Source organism: Felis catus, chromosome D1 (assembly GCF_018350175.1).
Source record: "Felis catus isolate Fca126 chromosome D1, F.catus_Fca126_mat1.0, whole genome shotgun sequence".
Taxonomy (NCBI): domain Eukaryota; kingdom Metazoa; phylum Chordata; class Mammalia; order Carnivora; family Felidae; genus Felis; species Felis catus.
Genome location: NC_058377.1, coordinates 76,416,796 through 76,441,674, shown reverse-complemented (window position 1 = coordinate 76,441,674; position 24,879 = coordinate 76,416,796). Strand labels below are relative to the sequence as shown.

Genomic DNA, 24,879 nt, shown 5'->3' with positions numbered 1-24,879 from the left:
TAAGGCAAAAGAACATCATGTGTTTATGGTTTTGCCAGTGATTATTACATATAGTGAAAGCAGAACATGGGATTTGACATGGCCCTGACACTTTTGTTGCTTTGCTGTGTTTCAGAACTACCTCCAAAGGTCTGGCTTTCCACATGCTACTGAGAAGCCTGGATAAACGAGGAGAACAGAGCACCCAAGTAGTCGATATAATTTCTGGCAGGATCCCAGAAGACCAGAGCCAAGTGACAGCTTTCAATTTCAACCATGACTACCATGTCTTCTCACAAATGACTTTATTATAGCTTACTTACCTTCGCAGTAGGCAGAGTCTCCCTGGACAGAAATGTAGCCATTCTTACACTCACAAGTAGCTTTTGTATTCCAGTTTTTACACTCAGAGTTTTCACCACATGTAGGTCCTTCTGCACAAAAGTTATGACCTAAAGAAGCAAATAAAATTTTACATTAGAACAAAAGACTTTCAAGTAATAAACCACGAATTATCTTTACTATTTTGTCACCATGCATGAAAACATACACTGGCAATATGCAAGGGGAGGCTAGGAAGGGGGTGGGAGAGTAGGAATGGGAAACTAGACTACCACATGCTTGAGATGTTTCTCTTTAATGCTTTTCAAAGCATGTTTGATCCAGGCTGACCCTGAATCCCCTTCCCACCACTTTCTTACATAACCAATCTTTTTATAATCGCCTTATTGTAAAACTTATGACTCACAGGAAATATGTAAAATGAATCTACATGAACACATAAAATGAACACGACCAGATTATCAGTACCCCTTGATTACATCTCCCCAAGTCCCCTCCCAGCCATCAAAGAGGACTATCCTGAGTTTTGTGGTTATCACTCCCTTGCATGTTTTTATCAGTTGCCATATATAGGTGCTTATTTCTAAATAGATCATTCAGTTTATGCCCATTTTGAACTCCACATGAAAGAAATTATATTTTACATATTCTCTATGGTGTATTTTCTATTCATCCCTGCTATTGCCTGTAGCTACAGTTTATTCGTCAATGCTGTATAATACTCTGTGGCATCAATATTCCACCATCTATCCATTATACTACAGATGAGCACTGGGGATATTTGCAGGTTTTGAATCACAAACAACGCGGCAAGAAACATCCCCGAGCAGGTTTCCCAGAGCATCCTTTTTAAACCGTGTGTTCCATATTTATTTTCCCAACATTCCTTTTTGAATCGCAGACATGGCTTCCAGGATAATTCTTTTTCTCTCTCAAGTGCCCTTTACAAATTCCTTTAGTGAAGATAATTTGAAAGTGACTGTGCTCAATCTTAATTTGTTTAAATGTCCTTTTGTATTCTTTAATTTTACTCCAGGGTAAGTTCATTTTTATTTCTTCTTCCTATGATTCCTTGGGATTTCTGAATCTAAAGATCAAATCTTTCATCAATTTGGAATATTCGCAGGGAGTGTCTCTTCAGAACCTCTCTTCACCATTTTCTCTATTCTCTCTTTTCAGAACTCCAATCAGATAAATGTTATTCCTTCTCAAGCTCTTCTCCATGCTGCTCAGCCTTCCTTTCCTATTTCTACTCCCTTTTTCTCTCTGTACTGAATTCTGTGTAACTTCCAGACATAGCTTTATTCTCTTTTGGCCTGGGTCATGGTCAGTTTCACTCATCAACAGCATTTTTATTTCACAGATTTTCTAGAATTCTTATTTTGTCTCCTTGGTCAAATCCCACAGTCCCTTTTTCATCTTTTAATTTCCTTTTTTATTTTTTTTTTTGAAGAGCTTTTATTTTTTAACATTTATTTCAAAGAGAGAGACAGAATCCGAGTGGGGGAGGGGAAGAGAGAGAGGCAGACAGAATGTGAAGCAGGTTCCAAGGCTCTGAGCTGTCAGCACAGAGTCCAATGCAGGGTTTGAACTCATGGACCAGGATATCATGACCTGAACTGAAGTTGTACGCTTAACTGACTGAGCCACCCAGGTGCTGCTTAATTTCCTTTTTTAAAAAAGCATGAGACACGTTTGTCTTACATCAATAATTCCAGGATCTTCAGTTTTTGTACATCTGATTTTGTGGTTTGTGGTTTCACTAAGTATTGAGCATGACTTGTTTTCAGTGATTCTTGTTTTCAGTGATTCCTCAGTATGTGAGCACATATTTTTTTTATAATTTAATCTGTGGGAATTAAGATTTGGGGTTTAAAATGGCATTTCTTCAGTGAAGGTTTGTGTTGGATTCCTTCAGGTTCCCAAAGGAACCATCAACCCAAGAACACTTGGTATTTTGCTTTGGGACATGATGATTGAGCCACACAGGTAGAATAAATTCAGGCCCTAAACTTTCAGGAATGCAATCTTTTCTCCTCCATACCCCCTTATCTAGAGTCAAGACTGATAGATCAGTCTCCTTTTGCAAAGGAGGTTTCTCCTAGCCACCAAATGAGGATTCTCCCCTCAAGGTTCTTGATTTATGCATCTCACACAAGCCCCAGACTTTGTCTCCCATCTGTTGGCAGTGTCTATTAGAGGCAGATTCTACCACCAGGGATTAGACATTGCCCTCATGGCAAATCCCAACTCCAGTGTTCTTGCTTATCTCGATGGAATCACTTTTTTTCAGTATTTCTGGTCTCTGATTTTTCCCCTTATTGCCAACTCCACCAAATTTGGGGATATTTATGGTGCAGCGTTTTTAGGTGAGCTAGAAGGAATATGTTATTCCTACCACAAAAGTTCAAATACAATAAGGTTATGAATGTGCTTTATCAACTTGAACTCGGTACATTTCAGTGAACTACATTGCTAGATCACATATTGTGGTTTCAGAGACAAGAATGGTTCTTGGAGGCAGGAGATTTCATTTCTAATACAGGTTCTGCAGCCACAAGCACGATAAATCACTTCACCTACCTAGACAGGTACACTGGGAAGGGACATCAGTGATTTTGAAACTATTGCTCAGAGCCTGGGGCACAAATGAGTGGTCAGGTAGGGCTCAAGTCCCCCACCCCGGATTCAACCAAAATAGCTCTGCTTTTATATTTTGCATATTTATCATGTGAACAATAGCTTCTGGCTTTAACCAAGATAAAACTCATTGAATTATATAAACTCCAAGCTTAAATCCTTTTGGTGATGGCATTCTGTAACTTTTTTTTTCCTTTGAAACAGAATTTTAAAAGATACTATTATTAAATAATAAGATTCACACACCTACAATATAATATAATGCATGGCATTACACTTCCTAATACACGTGAATTAATGAGTTAAACTGGCTACTCCATGTAGCACACTTAGAACAATCCTTGGTACATATGAAGAGGTCAACAAATGTTAGCCACAAAGATGAGAAGGGTTATGATAACGTTGACAACAACAACTACAGTTCAAAGTAACTTAGTAACACTGTTCTCCTCCACTTCTAGATAAGGAAGGAGAAGATTAAACTATTATCTAGCTAGTAGATGGAGGATGGAGATGCCAGGGTTCTAAATTAGGTCTGGTGAACTCCAAGGCCCATGTACTTTTCACCATATCCTATATCCTCTCAGACAACAAAACTTCAGGATACAAAGTGAAAGATGTAGCTGTTCCTCAGGACATCAGAGAGTGAATCCATAGATAGTATCAGACTCAGCCTCACTACTTATAACCTGTTAACTGCCCCAATCAAAATGAGAGCAAAAACTTAACTTGCTGGAAACCTACCACCTCTGTCAGTCAAAAACACTGCTACTACAGCTTTAAAGGCTTACAATAACCATTACAAATAAAAAGACTTGAGATTTTGCTACCAAAGGGACCATTTTCAGACGTCTTAGCTCAGTGCCAGATAAAGGGGCTACACTTTCCTCCCCATGTCAGAATTGATCAATAATTAAGTTGTCACATTTTCTTTCATTGTGAAGTTCGACCCAAGGTCACATGTGTATCCATTATGACATGTATTCTTTGTTTCTTTTCTCTTTTTTACAGGAGACTGCAACTGTCCTTTTCCTTCTGCATGCATCTGACAGGCAGGAAAAAAGCCACTCAGACAATGTTGATATCCCAATGCATCTCTATCAAGCGTATGCCACGTCAATTCACAATGCAGAATGTTGAGTAAATTGTATTTTCAAGGACAATGAAGGGCCCATGGGACAAACCAACCTTAATGTCAAATCTACTTTGGCTGGGCCTGACCACTGTGCCAAAAGCATGTGTTTAATTAATTAATCCAGGCCTCCTTTCAAGCAGTATTTATTCACTATCTGCTTGCCTTCCTGCAGGAGTGAATAATCAATATTTATGGGGCATCCATTTCTGTGGACTGAAGCACCCATGCAAGCTTCTGAAAGAAAAGTAAAGATGTTTGAGACATAGTCTCTGCCAGCAAGGAAATTACAAACTAAGGGGAGACAAGCCAAATACAGGGGTAGTATAAATACAAGGCAATCTTTGTGAAGTGAGACATGAATAGTACAAATAATCAGTGTTTCAGAGAAGGAGAAATCACTTCTAGGTGATGCCAAACTTGACCTTGAGTTCATCCCAGGTAGAAACATGAGAAGGGGTGGGCACAAATCCTAGAAAAAGGAATGGGACTCCAACCCCGTGAGGAAGAAGGATACAGTTGGAGAATGTCAAATAATCTGGCAGAAATGTAATAATAATAATTAACACAAATGGTAGGCACTCAGCTAAGTGTTTTTACATGCATTATCCCATGTAATTCTATTAACAACCCTACGAAACTGAAATTATTATTTGTACTTTATAGATTCAGCGGATGGAGTTTGGAGAAGTTAATTATGGAAGGTACACAGAGCCAGAAGCCAGGGTCTGAGGCCAAGGTTATCCATTGCCATGTTATTTCACTGCCCTCCCCAAAGCAACAAATTCCTAAGCATTCCGACATCCAAAATATTAAGAAGATATCCTTTTGCACATGAAGACACAAATGGATTACAATTTAGGTTTCTTCTCATCCTCAATATATCCATTTTCTGTGAAGTAATTTCACGTATTTTTTTAATGCTTGTTTATTTCTGAGAAGGGGGAAGGGCACAAAGAGAGGGGGACAGAGGATCTGAGCAGGCTCCATGCTGACAGCAGAGAGCCCTATGCAGGGCTCAGACTCACAAACAATGAGATCATGACTTGATCTGAAGTCGGATGCTTAATTGACTGAGTTTACTTAACTGTCTGGGTTACTCAGTTACCCCAATACCAGACACCCCAATACCAAATATTTTTTTTAAAATATCCTATCTTCAATCACACTAACATCTTCAAAGTCTAGGGTCTAGGTCTGATTTATTTCTCTCAACCAAAGTTACCCACACAAGGGTAACTGGATGGATGGCTTACAGATGGATGGACACACAGCCAGCCAGAAACATGGGAGGGTAAATTAATGAGTGAAGGAACACATAAATTAATCTACAGTGGCATTTAATGCCTCCACCCTCCTAATCAACTGGAAGGCAAATATGACTGGTTTGCTAGTTACCATTTTTCTTTCTTATAGAGGTATGAATTACATCTTATAAAATTCACCTATTGTAAAGATACACCTTGATGATTTTTAATCAGTTTACACAGTTGTGTAGCCATGACCACAATCCAGTTTTAGGATACTTTCACCACCCCCAGCTGGACATTCTCATTCTTTAAACTCCACTCCAGGATCAGAGTTGGCTGCCAAATCATAAATCCTCAATTCTCCACATTTCAGAATCCTTCTAAAGACTTCGTCTTTCTTATCTGATGTGTCTCCATACCATGACATTGGGATACAGATTCTTCCCTTCCTGGATATCAGTCTTCAGTTGCTACCTATAATCTCTTAACAAGCCCTCTAGCTAGCCCTTATATAATTTTTCCTTCAGCTGGTTATCAACATGGTCTGATGCATGAGACTACTCAAACTTACCCTCTTCCTTAAATCTTTTTTTTTTTTTCAGAATTAGAAGCTGTGACCAGATTGTAGACTACACACACACAGCCCAATATTCAAGTTCTTTTACTTGACTTTTTTTAAAATATAATTTATTGTCAAATTGGCTTCCATAAAACACCCAGTGCTCATCCCAACGAGTGCCCTCCTCAATGTCCATCACCAACTTTCCTCTCTCCCCCACCCCCATCCCCATCGACAGTTGGGGGAAAGTGGGTGATGAGCAATGAGGAGGGCACTCGTTGGGATGAGCATTGGGTATTGTATGGAAGCCAATTTGACAATGCATAGGGGCACATGTACCCCAATGTTTATAGCAGTGCTTACTTGACTATTTTGAATAAGTGACTTGAGCCTCCAGAATTATTCTCCTATAATAGAAGCACATAGTGAGTTCTTTCGACTAGGACTGGCCCAAATACAGAGAACATCTTAATTACAAAAACTGCTATTTATTGACTTCTTCCAACATGCCAGACATAGTGCTAAGCATATTAAACACCTTACCTCACAAAACCCTTAACACTGCTAAAAATCACTATTATCCTCACTTCACACATTAGGAAAATGTGGTTGAGACTCACTTTTTTATCCAAGTTAACATAGACAGGATCATGATTTGACTCTGAAGTTCTTGTTAAGAACACTGAGGAAATAATTCTTATACAATTTCAATACTTGGAAGTTGAGACAACTAATGCTTACACTCAATGGATCTCAACCCTTCTATGTCTTACAAAATGTTTCTAAATAGGTCCACTTAGGACCCAACCCCAGATTCTGCCCATCCGTTCTTAGCAAAACTAAGTGTAGGTCAATGCTTGCACACTATCATTTCTGGCACGTGGTTGAGAATATCTACCCTTCCCTAGAAACAAGAATAAAGGCTCAGAGTCCTCTGTAAGGGCACAGGAAATAGCACTGACTATCCAGCATACCCCACTTTACAGGTTATGATAGCCAACAGCCACCTGACAATCCATCTGGATGTCCTCGCAGGCACTCATAGCTCCCCCAGCCAGAACTAAACTCTTGATCTTACTTCCCAAATCCAAGCTCCCAGACTCTCCATACCCATCTGCCACACCTTTATCCACCTAAACCAGAACACTGGGAATCATCTTTGTCCTGACCCCTCAAATACTGAACCTTCCCAAGTTCCTAATATGGCAAGAGTCTAAGTCACTTCAAACACTTAAATTTATATCATATCTAGGTACATGTGATATGGAACAAAGGAATCTATAAACATACAGAGAAGTACACCATGTTTCTCTGGATGCAAATATATGGCCAATTTCTCTAACACAACTCAATCTTTATCACTAGGTACAGAGTTGTGAAATTATAATAAAAGTATATGGTAATGCCACGTGTTGTTCTTCACATGCTTTGCTATTAAGAAATATAAATTGAAAATACAAAGTCAATTTTTTAAAAGGTAGCTTTTTAAAAAATTTTTGAGGCTTATTTATTTTAGAGAAAGAGAGACTGCACATAAGCAGGGAAAGGGCAAAGAGAGAGGAAGACACAGAATCTGAAGCAGGCTCCTGGCTCTGAGCTGTCAGCACAGAGCCTGACGCAGGGCTTGAACTCACTAACCGTGAGGTCATGACCTGAGCCAAAGTTGGACACTTAACCGACTGGGCCACCCAGGCACCCCCTGTGTCAATTTTTACAGACATCTTTTACATGTAATATAGTACATCCACCTAGATAAACCCACTGAAAAGATTTTCTTTTTTGAGAGTTCCACCTTTTTGGTTTAAACCACAAAACTACCAGCCCAAGCCTAAGTTGCTAATAATCAAAATCACCTCAATTTCCTTAACTTTAAAATATAAAGACTAGAGAAAAAAATAATCAACAAAACCATCCTGGAATGAAACTTAGGGGAAATTTTTAAAACACCATGAAAATGAGACCCTGACACTTCTCAACAGTGGTGAGGGCTAGAGAGAAGAAAGAGAAGTTGCCTGCTCAGGTCAAGTTACAATTTACTACAACTGGACATCACTGGGCAGAGAATCAATGTTCTAAAACTGGGTTGTGTATATTAATTTTATGTTGTATGTATCTCCTGAACATAACATTTTCTCCTCCACAACAATAAGAAAAGCCCACTGTACTCCAAACTATTATCATCTCTCAAATAGACAGGGCCTCATGTGCCTCCCTGTGCCCTTTTTGCCCAGTCACTAATCCATTTTATACACAAAGGGATCCTTTTAAAACACATATTGGAACGTGTCCTTGTCCCCCTTAAAAACCTTCCCAGGGCTTCCATTTTACTTGCGAGAAATACAAAATCTTTAACTTGGTCTCGTGGCAACAAAGAAGGCCCTTTCTCTCTCTCTATCATTTCTCTCCAACCACATCAGTCTTTCTTTTAATTCTTCTACTGTTCCAACCTCTCCCGATTCAGAGTCTTTGTTAACTTGTTCCACCAACTCACAACACCCCTGCCAGAGTAATTTCTACTCAGTCTTTAAGTCCCAGCTTAACCACAAGCTCTTCAGAAAAGACTCCCTGGTCTCCCAAGTCTAAAGAAATCCCCATTATTTTCTTCCATACATCCTATTATTCTTGTTCATAGTAGTGATCACAATTACTGTATATTTATTTCTGTGTTTATTCAATGTTTACCTCCCCATTAGAAGCTCACTTCTTCAAAGGAAAGGACTATGAAAGATTGGTCACCTTGTGCCCATAGCAATATCCAACAGATTATAGGTCGTCAATAAATATTTGTTTAGTTAATGACTAAATCCTCTCAGTTCTCCAGAAGAATTGGAAGTATTTTAAAGACAAATATACCAAGGCTCAAAGATGTTAACTACCTCCTCCGTGGTTACATAGCTAAACGGTGATGGGTGAAATAGAGATATAAATCCAAATATGATTCTAACACCTGTCTCTCCACCCCGCCCCACATGACTGCCCAGACGTGATTTTAATCATCAAGGGACATTCCAGGAATGATAAGAGATCAGGACTCCATCAGCCATTAGCATTTTCGAATCCACGGCACACCTCGATTTTACCAAAAGAACAAACTTTGTTTCTTTCTCCAGGTCACACATTCCTTGACAACTTGCTGCCTGGACACTCTACGTCAGAAGCAGAACAACTTAATCACACAACAGAACATCAGCCCTCAACAAGATACTAATCTGAGTGAGACCCACTTGGAGCTCACATTCAAATGGTGAACATGAGCAGATCCTCAGAGGAAGGCACATAATCTGCAGAAATCAGGTTCCAGCGTTTACTCAAATGCCTGTTTTAGTTCCCAGCAGAGGCACCGTGCATTCATTTGACAAGTATTTACTGAGCACTTAGCAGGTGCCCAGGCACTGTGCTAGGCAATAGGCATAGAATTTAAAAAATGCTGTCAACAGCATAACGATGTTCTTAGTCATCTGACCCTCTAGCAAAAATGACCGATGCTGAGTATCGGATTAGAAGGAGATGATGTGATGGAGAACAAGGTGTTCAAGAGCATATCACAGAGAAGGGTCATAACACAAGATCCGAAGCAATTTAAAGGCTGAGTGAAGCTGACCAAAGGATGGGAGTTCTAAACACATGAAGCCGCATGTACTCATAACATGTTCAAGGAAATTAATGGAGTGACAGAAACCCTGAGGTCACATTTTTTTAGTTGGGAGTAATCGAAAATGTGGACTCTGCCTAGTGGCCCTGTATCTAGAACTCTGCTGTCAGTGAAAGACCGTAACACCTGTCAAACAACTTGCTGTCTTTAAAGCCACTGGCCTTATCTGCATATGATAAACCCCACCTATTAAAAGGAGCCCCCACACATGCACTGCCACTCTCTAGATCCCACTCCATACCCTCTTATAATTTTACCAAAACCATCCACCCATCCTGCTTCACCTCTGGCTTCTACAGCTAGTAACAGACAAGTACCTTTATGATCTGCTACTGTGACTTCTTCCACAATAAGGAACGAATAGGCCACCATTCTTGGGCAAGATGGTTTCTCTAACATAGTTAAAGTTGGATTCCACATAGAGCACCTTTTCCTACCCTCAATCTCCTACCACTAATGTGCCCCCCAGCAGGTAGGCAAGTTGCCTCTGAAATGATGTGCCTGGATGATGTAAAAATGCACTCTTAACTCAAATCCTAGAAAGCCAGTACCTCTCACATCACTGATGCCGAACCTTCCCAGTTATATAGGGGCTAAGGTATACTAAGTACAGTATATTGCATGTGCCTCATTGGTATGGAATCTCTCCACCCATGGACCAGCTAGGAGGGATATGACCCAACTATATCCTATGACAACTGAACACCCACATGTACTCCACAACCAACACACACACCATAGAAGCCTGGGCCCTTGGGGGTGAGGACATTCCTTTCTCCTTGTCCACAATGGTTAGGCCAACAGGATGAGCCCGCTAGTGACTGAGCTCTGGATCCTTACAGGTTCTGTCTTAAAGAACAATCCATTTCCTCTGCAATAGTCAACACTTAAGGGTCTATTTGTCCAAGGCAGCCTGACCTTAGTTTCAAGTCTTCTGTCTGGGACAACGTGCCCTCTTCCAGAGGCTCTGTGGGTCCCGATATACTGCAGCACTTCTGGGGCCACAGATGTCACAGACTCCAGAGACAGTACTCTTCAAATGCCCTCTGCTCCCAGCCTCAACGGTTAAACGGAGAGCCCTGTCTTTATGATCCACTTCAGGCCATGGCTGCAGGGATTTTGATAAGACTCCATCTACCAGTACACACAGAACCTGCCCCAGCTGCTAACTGCCAGTTCCTCCATTTAGGTGCTAGATGATATACTCATCAAGAGCCTCTTTTGACCTCAAATACCCTAAAGTCCCCTCTGTAAAACTATTTCAATTACAAATTCTGCTGGAGACTAGAATGACGAGGAAGACCAGGGGGGAAAATCATACGATGCCAAGAGTGTTTAGGAGGATTTAATTGAGGGCATAAAATCTTAAATAGTACAAATAATCTCAACTCATTTCAGTCCAGACCAGATGACAAGGCAAGTGAGCATGAATTAAAATTACAGATAAACACATTGGGAACAGATGTTGGCAAGAATTTTTTCCCCAACACCGAAAATCTTAAACATGCCACAAAAACCCTCCAAAGTCACTGGCAACCTTGAAGATACAATTAGAGCCAAATTATGAGGGGAATAAAACCCTGAGGTGTGTGTCAAGAATTCTGGAATGTGTCAAATGATCAGTGTCGTTTCCTGGAGCAACTGGAGGATGCACAGTCAAGGTTCGTAGCTTTTTGCCCCCCTTTAATTGAGACCACTGCCAATTCAGGGGCACTCTTTTCTCTGCTGAGGTTACATTCATGCTTTTATTACTTCTTCCGGGCACAGGCATCAGTGTCACTCGGGGCCCACTCCCCCTTCACCACCTTATGGGCTCACACTTTACGTGGTCAGGCTCCTGCTACAGTCATTGCCTTAACGTCATGAGGAAGGTAAAGAAATTTCACACTGCCAGCACAAACTGTCCTGAAGCATCAGAGAGAAACTGCAACGGGGAACGGGGATGTTCTGGGTGGTACTGGATACCTTGGGACCTCAGCAATTGCAAAACGGCCTCTTCCTGCCAACGTCCATCACTTCGGGTCTTTTGGCAGGAATCTTCCCTAACTGTCCTATTGTCCCTTCCTTAGGGACATCCCGGGTGTACCAACAGCCATGTGGCTTTAACCACCAATTCAGCTGATTACCTTCATTTCCCTTTAAAGGGCCCAGGAATTCCTTACAGCATGTGGCATGGTCCAAGATTTATAGAGACAAAGTGCCACGCCCCTAGAGTCTGGATATCAGTTGTGTTGGTACAATGAACATCATAAGTCAGTCCGAGCCTGTTACTCTTAACTCTACAGTCTTACGTTTAATTCCCACAAAGAGAAAAACTCAGTGAAAATCTTCATCTCTCTCCTGGATCAGTCAGGGGGTGGGGGGCAGAGGCAAAATGTGTAACCATATAAGAAAATAGGCATGACTCAAATAAAATGAGTTTCAGAATCATGTCACCAAGTTATAACTTGAGCGAAATGGTCAGAACTCAGCAAAATGGGTTCAACGTTATTTCCTATGTGAAATATAGAGAGTCTATTGAATATCTGGTACTGAAAATCATTTCCTTCGAAGTCACTGACCTGACAGTGATAGAATTATTCTATGTGGTAAGAATGTTTTTTCACCTACCTTATCTCCTACATTTAAAGAATTCATAAAATATAATCATTAAAACAAATGCAATTTTAAAAGTTAAAGCACTTTATGCATATCATATAGCCAGCCAACTGGGGTCAGAAAGCACAGAGCACTCTCTGTGCCTTCTCAAATTCCCAGTCTAAACCTCCTCAGGTAGGACAGCTCATTGGAGGCCTAATGAAGACAAACCTCAGAAAACTTCCATTCCCTAAACAGGCCCAAGGAAGATTGTGACTCAGATTGCTAAGGAATGATAAGCTCTCATGGGGTGCTTTTCCTCAGACTAATAACCTGACATCCACAGTAAGACAGAGAGAGATGATAAATATGCTAATTGAAGGGCCTTCATGGAGGTATTGAGAGAGGCTACAGCCACTTCAGTTTCTGTAATCAATAACAGCAGGGTAGCAGAAACCATACAACTGAAATCACACCACTGTGGTCATCCCTGAAATACGCATCTCAGGTCATCAGAGGCCCGCCTCTCTGCTCACTTACTGCCTGCCAGTCAGGAGACAATCTCAATTCACAAAGCAAATGGTACAGCCTCTCCATATGCAGGGTAAAAATTACTTTACATAGAAATTGAGTGTTTGTCACCTTTTCATTACTTTCTGTTTTAGAGAGGGGAAAGGATGGTGGGGTGGGGAGTGGTGAAGAACTGAATAATAGGCCTTAGAAGAGGCCCACTGGGCTTTGCACGTCTTGTCAGAACAGAAACGAACCAACCCCTCCTCTTCTTGCAAGACACAGGAAACACAGAGGAAAAGGTAAAAGACAACTATAAATCCAAGGAGAAAAATATTTCCCATGGTATTAGGAAAGACTATTATGCTACTTCTAAAGATGTTCTTGGGAAATAATTGGATTAAGAGATCTGGAATAAAATTCATGGAGAGCACAGTTTGAGACAGCAGACCTTAGAGGTCTCCTGAGTTGCCTTTTTGTCAACCAACATATAAATTTTGTGTTTTCATAATAAAGAGAATAACCCACTGCACAGGAAAATGCACCTTTTCTGATTCTCTGCTGTGCAGAGCAAGCCCCAGCATGTGGACAGGCGAGCAGGATGTTCTGGGCTCTGCTCTACTTGGGGTCAACAGAGGTCATGGTACAGAGTAAATGGTGCTGAAAAGGGCCTTTGTCTAACATAACGTTCTCTTCACTCCAGTGTCTGAACGCTGAGGTGGGAGTCAAGAGGAGAAACCTAAGAAAATCCAGATATCCAAATGGGTCAATTCAACTCTTTCACCACCGTATCTTTCCTGAAGACATTCTCTCATTCCTATCAAAATGCAGAGTTGTCGAAAAGCGTAAATAACCCTGTCTGATACAGACACCTCCGAAAGAACTATCAGCAAGCGGCCCCCTCCCAACAAAGCTGGTAGTTTCCCACCTCAGAAGGCAGCAGATAGGAGAAGGAAGAAAAGCCCGGATTTCACAAATTGGTCCTAGCTATGATCTAATCTAGGAAGGGTTACTCCTGCCTCCCACTTTTCCCTCAAAGCCATGTCAGGTTTGGTAAAAGCCACCAGGTTGCAGCAATGGGGCCTTGAATGAGTCTATTTTTCAATGAGAGGTCACATCTGTCAACATCTTCACTGGTAAAGGTGTGCACGCCTTCTGGAGAAGTATTAGCAGAAGCAGTGGCACGAGGTCTATTGTAAATTGGGTCAGAGCAATGACATTCCTCTTGAATTTCTGTGGGATAATCAATGATTCTGCTCTAATGAAACCATAAATCAGGAAGGATTTACATAAACTGAGTCTCACTTGGCACTTCAACAAATAGCAAGTAACGGATTTTGCATTAAATTATAAGACCTACCTAACAACCCTATCCGTTACCAATAAATGCATCCCTCTGAAAATTCCAGTCAATCTTTAGGTGTTTCTAAAGCATCCTGGCTGCAAACATGCTTATTTCCAAAAGGCAGAAAAATCAGGGCAGATTTTCTGATGGCATCGTTAGCTATTCTTGGCTATCAACACACTACGTTTTCCTAGGAATTTTACCAAAATACAACTTTCTAAAGACCAAGCAGAGAAATCTCTGCATAAGCTGAACACTCCATGATAAAATATACAACATTTCTATAGATCAGAAGATGCTAGAGGAGAGGATCAACAAATTACAGGTTGCTACCTGTTCTTATAAATAAAATTTTATTTGAATAGCCACACCCATTTATTTACCCATTGTCTCTGCTACTTTTGCAAAACAGCTGAGTTGAATATTTACAACAGAAACCTTCTGGCCCACAAAGCCTAAAATGTTTACTTTGTGGCCCTTTACATTAAATATGTGCCAACTCTTATGCTAGAGAAAAACGAGAAAAAAGTGAAATATAAGGTAACCAGAGCTAAATCTGCTATGCTGTAGAAGCTTCAAAAGGAGCCAAAAAGGATCAACTCCACGGGTATTTGAGAATGTGAAGAAAGATGTGTGACAGGTATAGTTTCCAAAAAATAGATAGGAGTTTAACCAGATTTGTTTTGTAAGATTTTAAATGAATTTTAGGTTCTCCTAATCCATGTAAATCTGCCAGGGCAAGACCTTTCAGAAATGAAGGGATAGCTGATCCACAATTTGAAGAGGACACATTTTGGGAAAGGAGAAAATTCCAGGAAAAGGAAGCAAAACAATTTCTGCTCCAGAATGAATTAGCAATTAGGTGTTACTTAGCTAAAGCTTTTTTCCTTGCACGAAAGTAAAAAAGTTGCATATAATCCTATAAATAAGGATCCACTAGAAGTCCCTGTCTGCTAGATACAGGAATTGGTCCATGGGAAAGGCTCAACAGTCTGCTTGCCAATGCCACTCATGAGAAAAATGTAATAATGATAATGGTTATAATAACCATTATTGCAAGAACTATCATTCTTTTTATAGGAACTGTCACTTATGGAACATTTATCACATGCTAAGCATGATGCTAGGTACTTATGCATTTTTGCAGTTAACCCTCCCAGCAGTCCTGTGAAACAGACTATTATTACCCTCAGGTTTAGAACTGCTCAGACTATGACTGGGAAAGGTAAATAGGATATTCAAGTTTCCAAATAGCAGAGCAGAGTTTTGCACCCATGTTACGATCTTCACATTATTCATTAAGCCCTCATGCCCCCCACCCTCATCCCAAGCACCACTCCACCACCAAGCCCACTTACCTCGACAGACACTGCAGCACTGATTCTCTGGGAGAATGTGGTCCTTTTCTGAGCAGTTCAAAGGAGGGCATGCGTCTGTAATTTTTACTAAAACTCCACCCTGGAAGCCAAATAATCAGGAAACAAAAAAAACATTCATATTTCTTAGTTGATGACACAGACATAAAATGCTCATTGTTAACAGCCTGCAGTGATAACAAGTTTCAATAAGTAATAGTACTCCTAGGAATTCCACAATAATGACAAAGTTGCAAATAGAACTTCCAGGATGACACTCCTGGAAGAGAAGGCACATTTCTTTTTCTAGGTCTACACAGCCCCAACTTCAACAAATAAGTTTCGAGTATCTTCTATGTAGCAGAAGGTCACTCTACAGTGGTATTGCTGGGAAGTTCACAATGGGCTGCTGAATGGGGGAGCCTTACTTTGTACGGTTTGCTGATTTCTGTGATATGAATACTGCAATGATGACCAATTTTGAATTACCAACATAGTATCACTGACCGGAGTCAGGAAGTTATGAACAGTGAGCTCTCATAGGCTGCTATGAGGTAGTTTCAGTGCTCCTGGATCACACAAACCATTAACGCAAAGATAATTTAAGACCTCTTCCTTGCCCTTGAGGAGTTCCTAGTCTGGATACAGGAAGGAGGGGGGCAAAAAAACCCAAAACAAAACTCTCTTAACCATTATGCAGTACAGTAAGTCCTAAAAAGGGTATGATGATGTGTCATGGGAGAATGCTACTGCTTAAGTGGGAAGAAATTATAAGGAAGATGCCAAAGATGAATAAAGAAATGGGGAAGAGGAGACTTTCCTGGCAGAGGAAATAGACAAGAGCCAGGGTATCCAAGTACGAATGAACTGAATGGAGAGTTAGAGGAGTATTGGATTTCTCCCTATATGTAAGTAAAATCACTTACAATAGATTTTTAAATATTCACCTGATGAATCTGTAAGACCTCATTTCACCAAAGGTTGTCTTTGGTGGCATTACTAGCATCTGTATTTAGTTGTACTGTGAACTCTAAATATTAGTCCATTAATTACTATAAAAAAGGGTTTGAGAGTCTTTTATTTTATCTAAAATGTTTAGCTTTTCTCTCCTCTTCCTAAGAAGCTATTTAAGTCAACTAAGAAGCCAGCTTGAGAAAAGGAGTCTCACTTAAGACCAAAAGGTACTTCTCAAAATAAATGAGGGAATGGGATGGAGCTGGCTAGCCAGGAGAGATGGGGGCGATACAGAGGTTTCCATTTCTGAGACACTAGCATTCCAGTGGCCCCACGGTCCACTGGTTTCGCAGTAAACCATTTCATCAAGCACATCTACTCCTAACTATGAACCTAAACAAAACTCTAAACATCAAATATAAATTTAATTTCTAAACGACTCATCCACCATTTGGAAAACTTGCACCATGGTTTCCTCTCCTGTCTCATTATTTTCAGCCCCAACAGTCCTGCTTCCAATATTCTTTGCAGTGTCTTCTTTTTGTCCTCCTTGCCATTCATTTTTCTATCTGTCCCAAGATATCCAGATCTCTTGCTTTTCTCCCATCTTAAAATGGGACTTAAGATGTGAGAATACAGCCTGGTACCTGTGCACCTTCACTCCCCATCACAGCTATGTTCCATTCTCATCCAGGCCATACTGGGGGGGCACCTAACCTTGACAGTGGGCACTGGTCCTAGGCCAGGGTGCCTACCAGCTGTGCCTTAATTTCTGCAACAGGACACTGAACCAATAGACATTAATAACTTTATGATCAGCAGCATAAGCTTTCCTGCACAGGAAAGCAAAATGCTTACTTACTGTTAATGCCTCTACAATATCTTTCAATACCAATGTATTTATTATCTACTGCCTCCTTGCAAAAACAGGAGTGACAGAAACTGCTGAATCCCCTTTATGAATTCTGTGTGCCCAACCCCCACCATCGGAATGCTTTTCTGCTAATGGCTCATCCTTGCCACCCTCAGATAGTGTTCTGGGCATTGGCACCACTTTGCCACACAGAGAGCAGACAGAGTTACCCACAAGTTGTACATCCCCACTGCCACAGCCCAAAGCCAGGGAATGACAGGCATGGGAGGCTCTTTACCTCAAGGGTACACAATAGTTGGGGTCCAATTAGTACTCCAGCACCCCTCCTGGAACCAGGGTATTTGAGGCCTTTCAGCCCAAATCCCACCCTCACTCAGTTCCTTGCCTTACCCCATTCTGCATCCTCCACACCCTTACTGGTTGCTTCTGAGAGCCCTACCTTGTTCTGAAATCCTTAGTTCAGGGTCTGCTTTTAGCAGAACTCAAATTGAGACAATAAGATAAGTTTCATTCTTGCTGTCAAAAAGGCAACTGTTAAAAAACAATTATGTCTAGATGGTGAGATCCTGGGGCGATTTCCTTTTTCATCCTTGTAATTTTCCTCTATGTTCAAAATTTTTTATCTAGAGTGCATATTTGCTTTTGTAAAAAAATAATAATAATAATAATACTTAAAATGCCATGAAGACTTTTTTAATATAATCACTCACAAAAGTTTTTTTTTTTTTTTTATGAAAAGGGCTTGCCTTGGCTGATTAAATCAGACAATTCTAATCAACCTTTAACATATTTAATGAGCAAGATCGTAATTTGAAATGTTTAAATAGAGACAAACCCCGTTGCATGATCTTGAAATAGTACGAACTGTGATTACAGTACCGAAAGTGCCACCACATCCATTAGTCCAGCCACATAATTAGGCACAAAACCTTTTTTAACTTTATTTTTAAAACTATTTCTAGTGAGAAGTATCTGATAATTAACATTTTAAACCCTCCTGATTATGGTATGTTATTTTATGACCCCTAGAACTCTGTGTTGGTAGAAAAATACAATGCCTCCATTCTTTCTCATTTAGAGTGACACTCTCTAGGTCATCGGTCAAATATAAACACTTTCAAGTTCTTTACTAATCACTGTGTTTCAGCCTGAATTTCTAATAACAACTCACACCGTTAAGTCAAAAATTGTTGCTGGCCTGAAGAAATGTTGCGGGGCAGCAATAATTGGACAAAGTAAGCAAGACTACTAGAAGAGCTTATTCATCTTTAAAAAAAAAAAAGTATGTTAACTTCTGAAAACACTTGGTGAAAATATTTGAAACAAGAGTTTGTTTCTTATCTAATTGGTGTTGCTAAGGTTTTAAAATGATCCTAGGAAAATGAAAATGAAAGGATCTCTAGGCAGCATTTTGTCAAATGGGGATCTGCACTTGAACCACAGAAGACCAAGAATTAATTACTTGCTCAGTTCTCCCAAGGACAGTACTTATAAAGTACCAGTATAGACGCCTAGGAGAGACGTTAACTCTTTACATGCAACAGGTACCACTGGGCATCAGGGTTTAAATCTTAAGAAAGGCTGCCTGGGAGGGACTCAAAACCTTGGCATCCTATGCCCATCACCTCCTCTACCTGCTGACAGCATCCATTAAATGTGTCCCCAAGGCTGTTCTATGGCCAGTTATAAATACTACCCCATTCATCAAGAGAATCAATGAGCCATAGCCTCACCAACCTGGTATTCTCAGACAGACTAAAGAGTGATCATTCATTGCTTCTGGATCTAGCTTCTAAAATTCAGAAATGAGAATTATTTCCAAATAAGTCTAACACCATCAGGAGTGGCAGTAGAGAGGCTGAGAAAGGAACCTGTAAAGCCAGACCACACAGGTTTAAATCCAAGCTAGCTCACTGACTACCCATGTGACTGATCTTCTGTGCCTCAATTTTCTCATCTGTGAAATGGGAATAATCATAGCACCTAACTAACAGGATAATTACGAGTTTTATAGAAGATAGTATGTTTAAAATGCTTTAAAAGAAGTGTCTAAAAAATACTAAATGCTCAAGAAATATAGTTGTCAATGACCCTTTTCCATACACAAAGGAAACATTTAATAAATAACTGTAAAAAGAAATTAATGACTTTTTAAAAGATGAAATTACTCACATGCACATATATACACACACATACCACGCGTGCAAAGGGAATAACCTGTCTGCCCCAACTTTTATAAATGGTAAAAATCAAAGCAAACAAAAGCAGTAAAAGACGAACCCAAGCAGACAGAGCATCTACAATGTGCTATTAGCAGTACTAAGTGCTATTCCAATAAGCTGGCATTTCAATCCAGGCCCACATCTTCCAGAGGTTTCCAAAGTTCTCTGCCTTGATCCTCTGACAAAAGATCGAGTCATAATTGGGACCCTTGCCAGAGTCAACTACTGTTTCTATATAAAAGATAAAGGGCATTGCTACCTCTAAGTGGCAACATGAAAGACAGATACTGGTGGGGGGGTGGGGGCCGGGGAGTGCCTGGGTGGCTCAGTTGGTTAAGTGTCCGACTTCAGCTCAGGTCATGATCTCACGGTCCAGTCCATGGGTTCAAGCCTTGCATTAGGCTCTGTGCTGACAGCTCAGAGCCTGGAGCCTGCTTTGGGTTCTGTGTCTCCCTCTCTCTGCTCCTCTCCCACTCGCACTCTGTCTGCCTCTCTCTCTCTCTCTCTCTCTCTCTCTCTCTCTCTCTCTCTCAAAAATAAATATTTCTTTAAAAATTAAAAAACAAACAAACAAACTGGAATCATCAGCAGAGTGGGCGAAATTGCCTTTAATCATCCCAGCTGCCTCTAAAAAAAAGGTTTTAGAATCCAAATCTCTCTCCTAGAAGTGAAACAATCAAGGCTTCTGGGTGGTTCAGGTGGTTGGGCATCTGACTCTTGATTTCAGCTTAGGTCATGATCCCAGGGTCATGGGATTGAGGCCATGTTGGGGTCCACACTGAGTATGGAGCCTGCTTGAGATTCTCTCTCCCTCTCTCTCTCTCTGCCCCTCTCCTACTCATGCACGCTCTCTCAAAAAGAAAAAAAAAGTTAAACAATTTACAGAGAAAAGGACGTCTATCAATCTTATATTCAGAGAGGACATGTATGGTGTGGTATAAGAAGAGCTCACATTTACTGAGAACCTACTTTGTGCCAAACACTCTACCAAGTACTTCACGTGCTTTATCTCATTTAATCCACCCAACATCCAATGTGGTAATGTGCCAGCCTCAGGTTGGAGAAAACCCCACCGGCTCCCCCAAGCCCAGGTCTGGTAGCTTGCCTTGCTGATTGAGAGATCACAGAACCCTAGCTGCCACACCATCCCTGCCTCTGCTGCAGACTACGGAGCCTCAGTGCACAGCATCTACCGTTGCACAAAGACCACCACACCTACGTGCCCACCAGACTGTTTGGAGACACAGATCTCTGGCATTCCCAGTGCAGCCAAGAAAGTGGGAATGGGAAATACAATAGGAAAGTCTGAGGGTGTGAACCCCTGGGGTAGAGTCTAGTCCCGGAGAGACAGAAAAGAGCCTTTCGTCCACCCACCTCCAACCAAGGCCCCCATAAAGAAATGTATTCAAGCTCCTTGAGAGCTTCTCCAGGTCTCTAAATGCCTCATTCTCCTCAATCTTTATAAAAGAGATTCCTTTCTTTTCCCCAGGGGTGTGATGAGAAGCACATGAACTAATGTAGTAGCAAGCACTTGTAAAGATGGCTATTGTGAGATGCAGTGGTTCCACTCAGCCTCTCTGGAGATGCCCCACAACCCCAGCTGTGCCTCCTCAGTGGAAGGTGGCTGCTCTGTAATGTACCACCTTGTATTTGTGCACCCTCCTTCCCTCCGTCTCTCACTCTTACATTCCTAGGATAGCTCCCACACTTTGTTCAAATATTACCTCCACAGAAAGGCCTTCTCAGACCACCCACACCTACCCAAAAGCTCTCTATCGTCTCAGCATGATTTGGCATTACATCATACGCTTATTTAGTTCCTTATTATCGGTCTCTCTTACTAGACTGCAAGTTTTAGAAAAACAGGGACTTTGTTGTGTTTACCATTATATACCCAGAATTTGGTACTATGCTAGTATGCAGCAGCTGAGCACGGGAGGTTAGCTGACCGACTACTGAAGATCTATGCTTCTACACATCTTATTTCAAGAAAGAGACAGACGAGGGGCGCCTGGGTGGCGCAGTCGGTTAAGCGTCCGACTTCAGCCAGGTCACGATCTCGCGGTCCGTGAGTTCGAGCCCCGCGTCAGGCTCTGGGCTGATGGCTCGGAGCCTGGAGCCTGTTTCCGATTCTGTGTCTCCCTCTCTCTCTGCCCCTCCCCCGTTCATGCTCTGTCTCTCTCTGTCCCAAAAATAAATAAAAACATTAAAAAAAAAAAAAAAAAAAAAAGAAAGAGACAGACGAGGGCAGGCAGGAGACAGGCATTTTCTCACAATATATAAGACACTTGTGAGTAGAGATGGCACCATCCAGAGCTGGCATCACAAACCGATTTCCCCAAAATCAACTCAAAACCCTTTCCCAGGGCCACCTGCCAACCTCACTGACTTATGGTTGTTGTTGGCTCCCTGTGCCTTCTCACATCCTTCAGTACTTTTTCCCAAGGCTCTATGTTCCACAGCTGACGACCACCCAGCCACGCAATGACAGTGGATGGGACCTTCCCATCCCGGACAGCAGACCACCACTCAGACACCCACTCAGGCCAACATGTTCCACTCCAGATCCCTAACTAAGCCAATCTATCTATATGTTAATTCCCCCCAATGGATGGGGAACGTAAGATTGAAACTTACTCTGCATTCACGGCAGCTCTTAGTTAAAATCCGCTGGCCTTCTGCAAGGACTTTTCCTCCATAGATACATTTTGCTGTAACAAAAACAGAAAAATGGGTCAGTCAGGCTATGCAACAAATTGACCTCCATGGAGCCATCCAAATTCAACAGATTCCACAGATTCTCTGATTCTAAACAACAGGAAACTGTTCCCATAAGTCATGGGAAGAGTGTCAGGACAACTACCGAGTCCCCATCAAATGGTCATCTTCATTACATTTGCCATGAGCCCATCAAACTCAGGATATACAACTATTTCAACGTCAGATCTGTCAAAGGAACTACAAAATGAAGTGATGTGGATAGAAGTCAAAACAAGGAAGAAGCGGTTGTCACATCACCATGGAGGATAATAGCAGTAGCTTTAATTCATACACTCCAGACATAAACAACTGGGTAAAAGGAGACTCATGTGCCATTCATCAGAACCTAAGCCGCCATGCAGAAGGACACGATTTTTTTTTCCTTGTCATCGTGGGAAATGCGTGTCCTCACATTCTATGTTCCTATGAAGTTCAGAAACTATTGAGAAATACAAGCCAAACCAGTAAAGTACTTATCAATGCACTAGAGAGACTGCCTTTGGGAAGGTGAGCTCTATAGGTCACTAGGAAGGGCACGGAATAGACAGGCTCTGTAGCAAAGTTAAAAGCATAAATAGAACTCCCACCATTCAATTTAGATTCCCCTGAGACTCAGTCCTCACCTCAACTTGCGGACCCAACTTTAAGCCAGTGCAGAATATGTTAATTTGATCTGACCCTAACGTGTCTCCACCCAGTTCTCCAGCCACATCAAACTTTCCAGGAACAGGAAAGCAAAGGCCTGATGACTCCCTCTCCTGCACAGAGGAGGATCCTTCTACCCTAGTCCTCAGGAGAGGCAGAAGTGAAAACATGCATTCTAAGACGTCTCTACTACTCACTGTCTTATAAAAACCACCTTACCTCTCAGAGCCTCCATTTCTGCATCTGTTAAAAACAGGTTAATTACATTTGGTAGCTTCTTAGTTCTACAATCCTCCAACTCTCATGGAATGTTCAAGTATATACATACCTTCACAATCAACTTGTCTAACTCCCTCTTGTTACCCACAGAAAGAGGAAAGCCCAGAGATTTGGTTATACTTATCATCATGATCCTGTAGTGGATATTGTGACATGCTACCCAGATCCCCCTCGACGGCCAAAGGACTCATTCCTGCAGCTGCTGGGACAACTGATGACCAACAGCTCAACTGAATAATGATCCAGGACTTGCCCTTGGTTGAAAGGAGCCACTTTATCCAAGCTCAAATGTTCTTTCTAGGGCAGCCCACATACAATGAGTGGTTGATGAAGGTAGGACAAAGTTCCGGCCCCTGGCCCCAACTAGGAATCTCTCTGAAAGGTCATTCCAGCTCCAGAACTCCCTGTAGGAATGACTGTTTATTGTAACTGCATTACAGTTCAACCCCTTCATCTGGTCAATTCTGCTTCCTTCACTATCTCACTCCTACCTCCGAACCGATCCTGACAAAAGTTCCTAATAAAGGACACGCAAATCTCCATTTCAGAGTCTGCTTCCTGTTGGAACCAGACCTACAACCAGCCACACCAAACTTGAATCTGTTCTAGCCTAATATGTCCTTTCTGTGAATGGCACCATTATCTACCCCAGCACTTACACCCCACCATCTGGGGTCTTTCTATCCTCTCTTAATTGCAAATATGAGGCCATGCTTTAAAAATCACTATGGGTCATGAGATACCCTCAGAATGTAGTCCAAATTCCTTAATTCAGCAAACAAAGCCATTCATGTAGCTTTTCCTTACTTCTCAAGCTTCACAGCTCCACAGCTCACCAATTTCTCTGTATTTACTCACCCTCCCAAACATTCAACTCCACATATACCCCAGCCACGCTTTCCTTTGCTTCTACACATACTATTCTCCAGGAATAGGCAGCCTCATCCACCTTCCCCTGGAAAACCCCCACCCTCTACACCCATCAGCTGCAATGTAGGCCTGACATCCAGCACGAAGCTGTTCTTGATTTCCAGGACTGGTGAACTGCCTTCACTTCACCCTTGCGTTGTAACTCTGGACCTAGCTCCAACATAGCACACCTCACATTCTCTCTCAGTTGTCCAATTCATTATACACATCTCCTGCTAGCTAAAACCTCCATGATGGCCTAGGTGTATTTCACCATTTTACCTCCAGCCCCAAGCTCAGTGCCTCTCTGGGCTTACTGTTAATAACAACAAATAATTTTAGAATTAATGTGCCTATAATTGAGAGCAAAAAACCAGTCAAAATTTCTGATTCCCAACTAAGAATTCTTTCTGCTATTCAATGCCCTTTCAAACATTAAAAGCAAATACAAAAGTTCTGCTTTTGTTCCAGAACAAACACAAAAAATAGAGAGTTTTCTAAATCAACCTCTCCTCCCTTCCTTCCAAAAGAAAACATTATTGGGGTGCCTGGGTGGCTCAGTCAGTTAAACAGCCAACTTCTATTCAGGTCATGATCTTGCTGTCTGAGTATGAGCCCCGTGTCGGGCTCTGTGCTGACAGCTCAGAGCCTGGAGCCTGCTTTGGATTCTGTGTCTCCCTCTCGGGTTCTGTATCTCCCTCTCTCTCCGCCCATCCCCAGCTCTCTCTCACTCTGTCAAAAGTAAACAAACGTTAATTCAAAAAGAAAAAGTCATCCAAAACCACCTTTTGTGCCTCGATTTTCTTGACCATGACTCACTGGTCCCAGTGATGATGTGGATTCCCCAATATATTTGCGTGGGGAGACCGTACATCCACCAAGCGCCTGGAATTCC

The 24,879-nt window shown here is 41.5% G+C and overlaps 1 protein-coding gene across 5 annotated transcripts in view; it reads right to left on the bottom strand.

Moving 5' to 3' along the window:
• The window catches only part of NELL1 (neural EGFL like 1), an 883,212-nt gene that overhangs the window by 648,621 nt on the left and 209,712 nt on the right, over positions 1–24,879 (bottom strand). For all 5 annotated transcript variants that reach the window (XM_003993068.5, XM_003993069.5, XM_045039061.1 and 2 more), the window contains 3 exons: positions 22,029–22,102; positions 15,345–15,444; positions 303–431 (listed from right to left, as the gene is read on the bottom strand). In XM_003993068.5, coding sequence (XP_003993117.2) covers positions 303–431; positions 15,345–15,444; positions 22,029–22,102 — 303 coding nt within the window. The remainder of the gene's footprint in view (positions 1–302; positions 432–15,344; positions 15,445–22,028; positions 22,103–24,879) is intronic.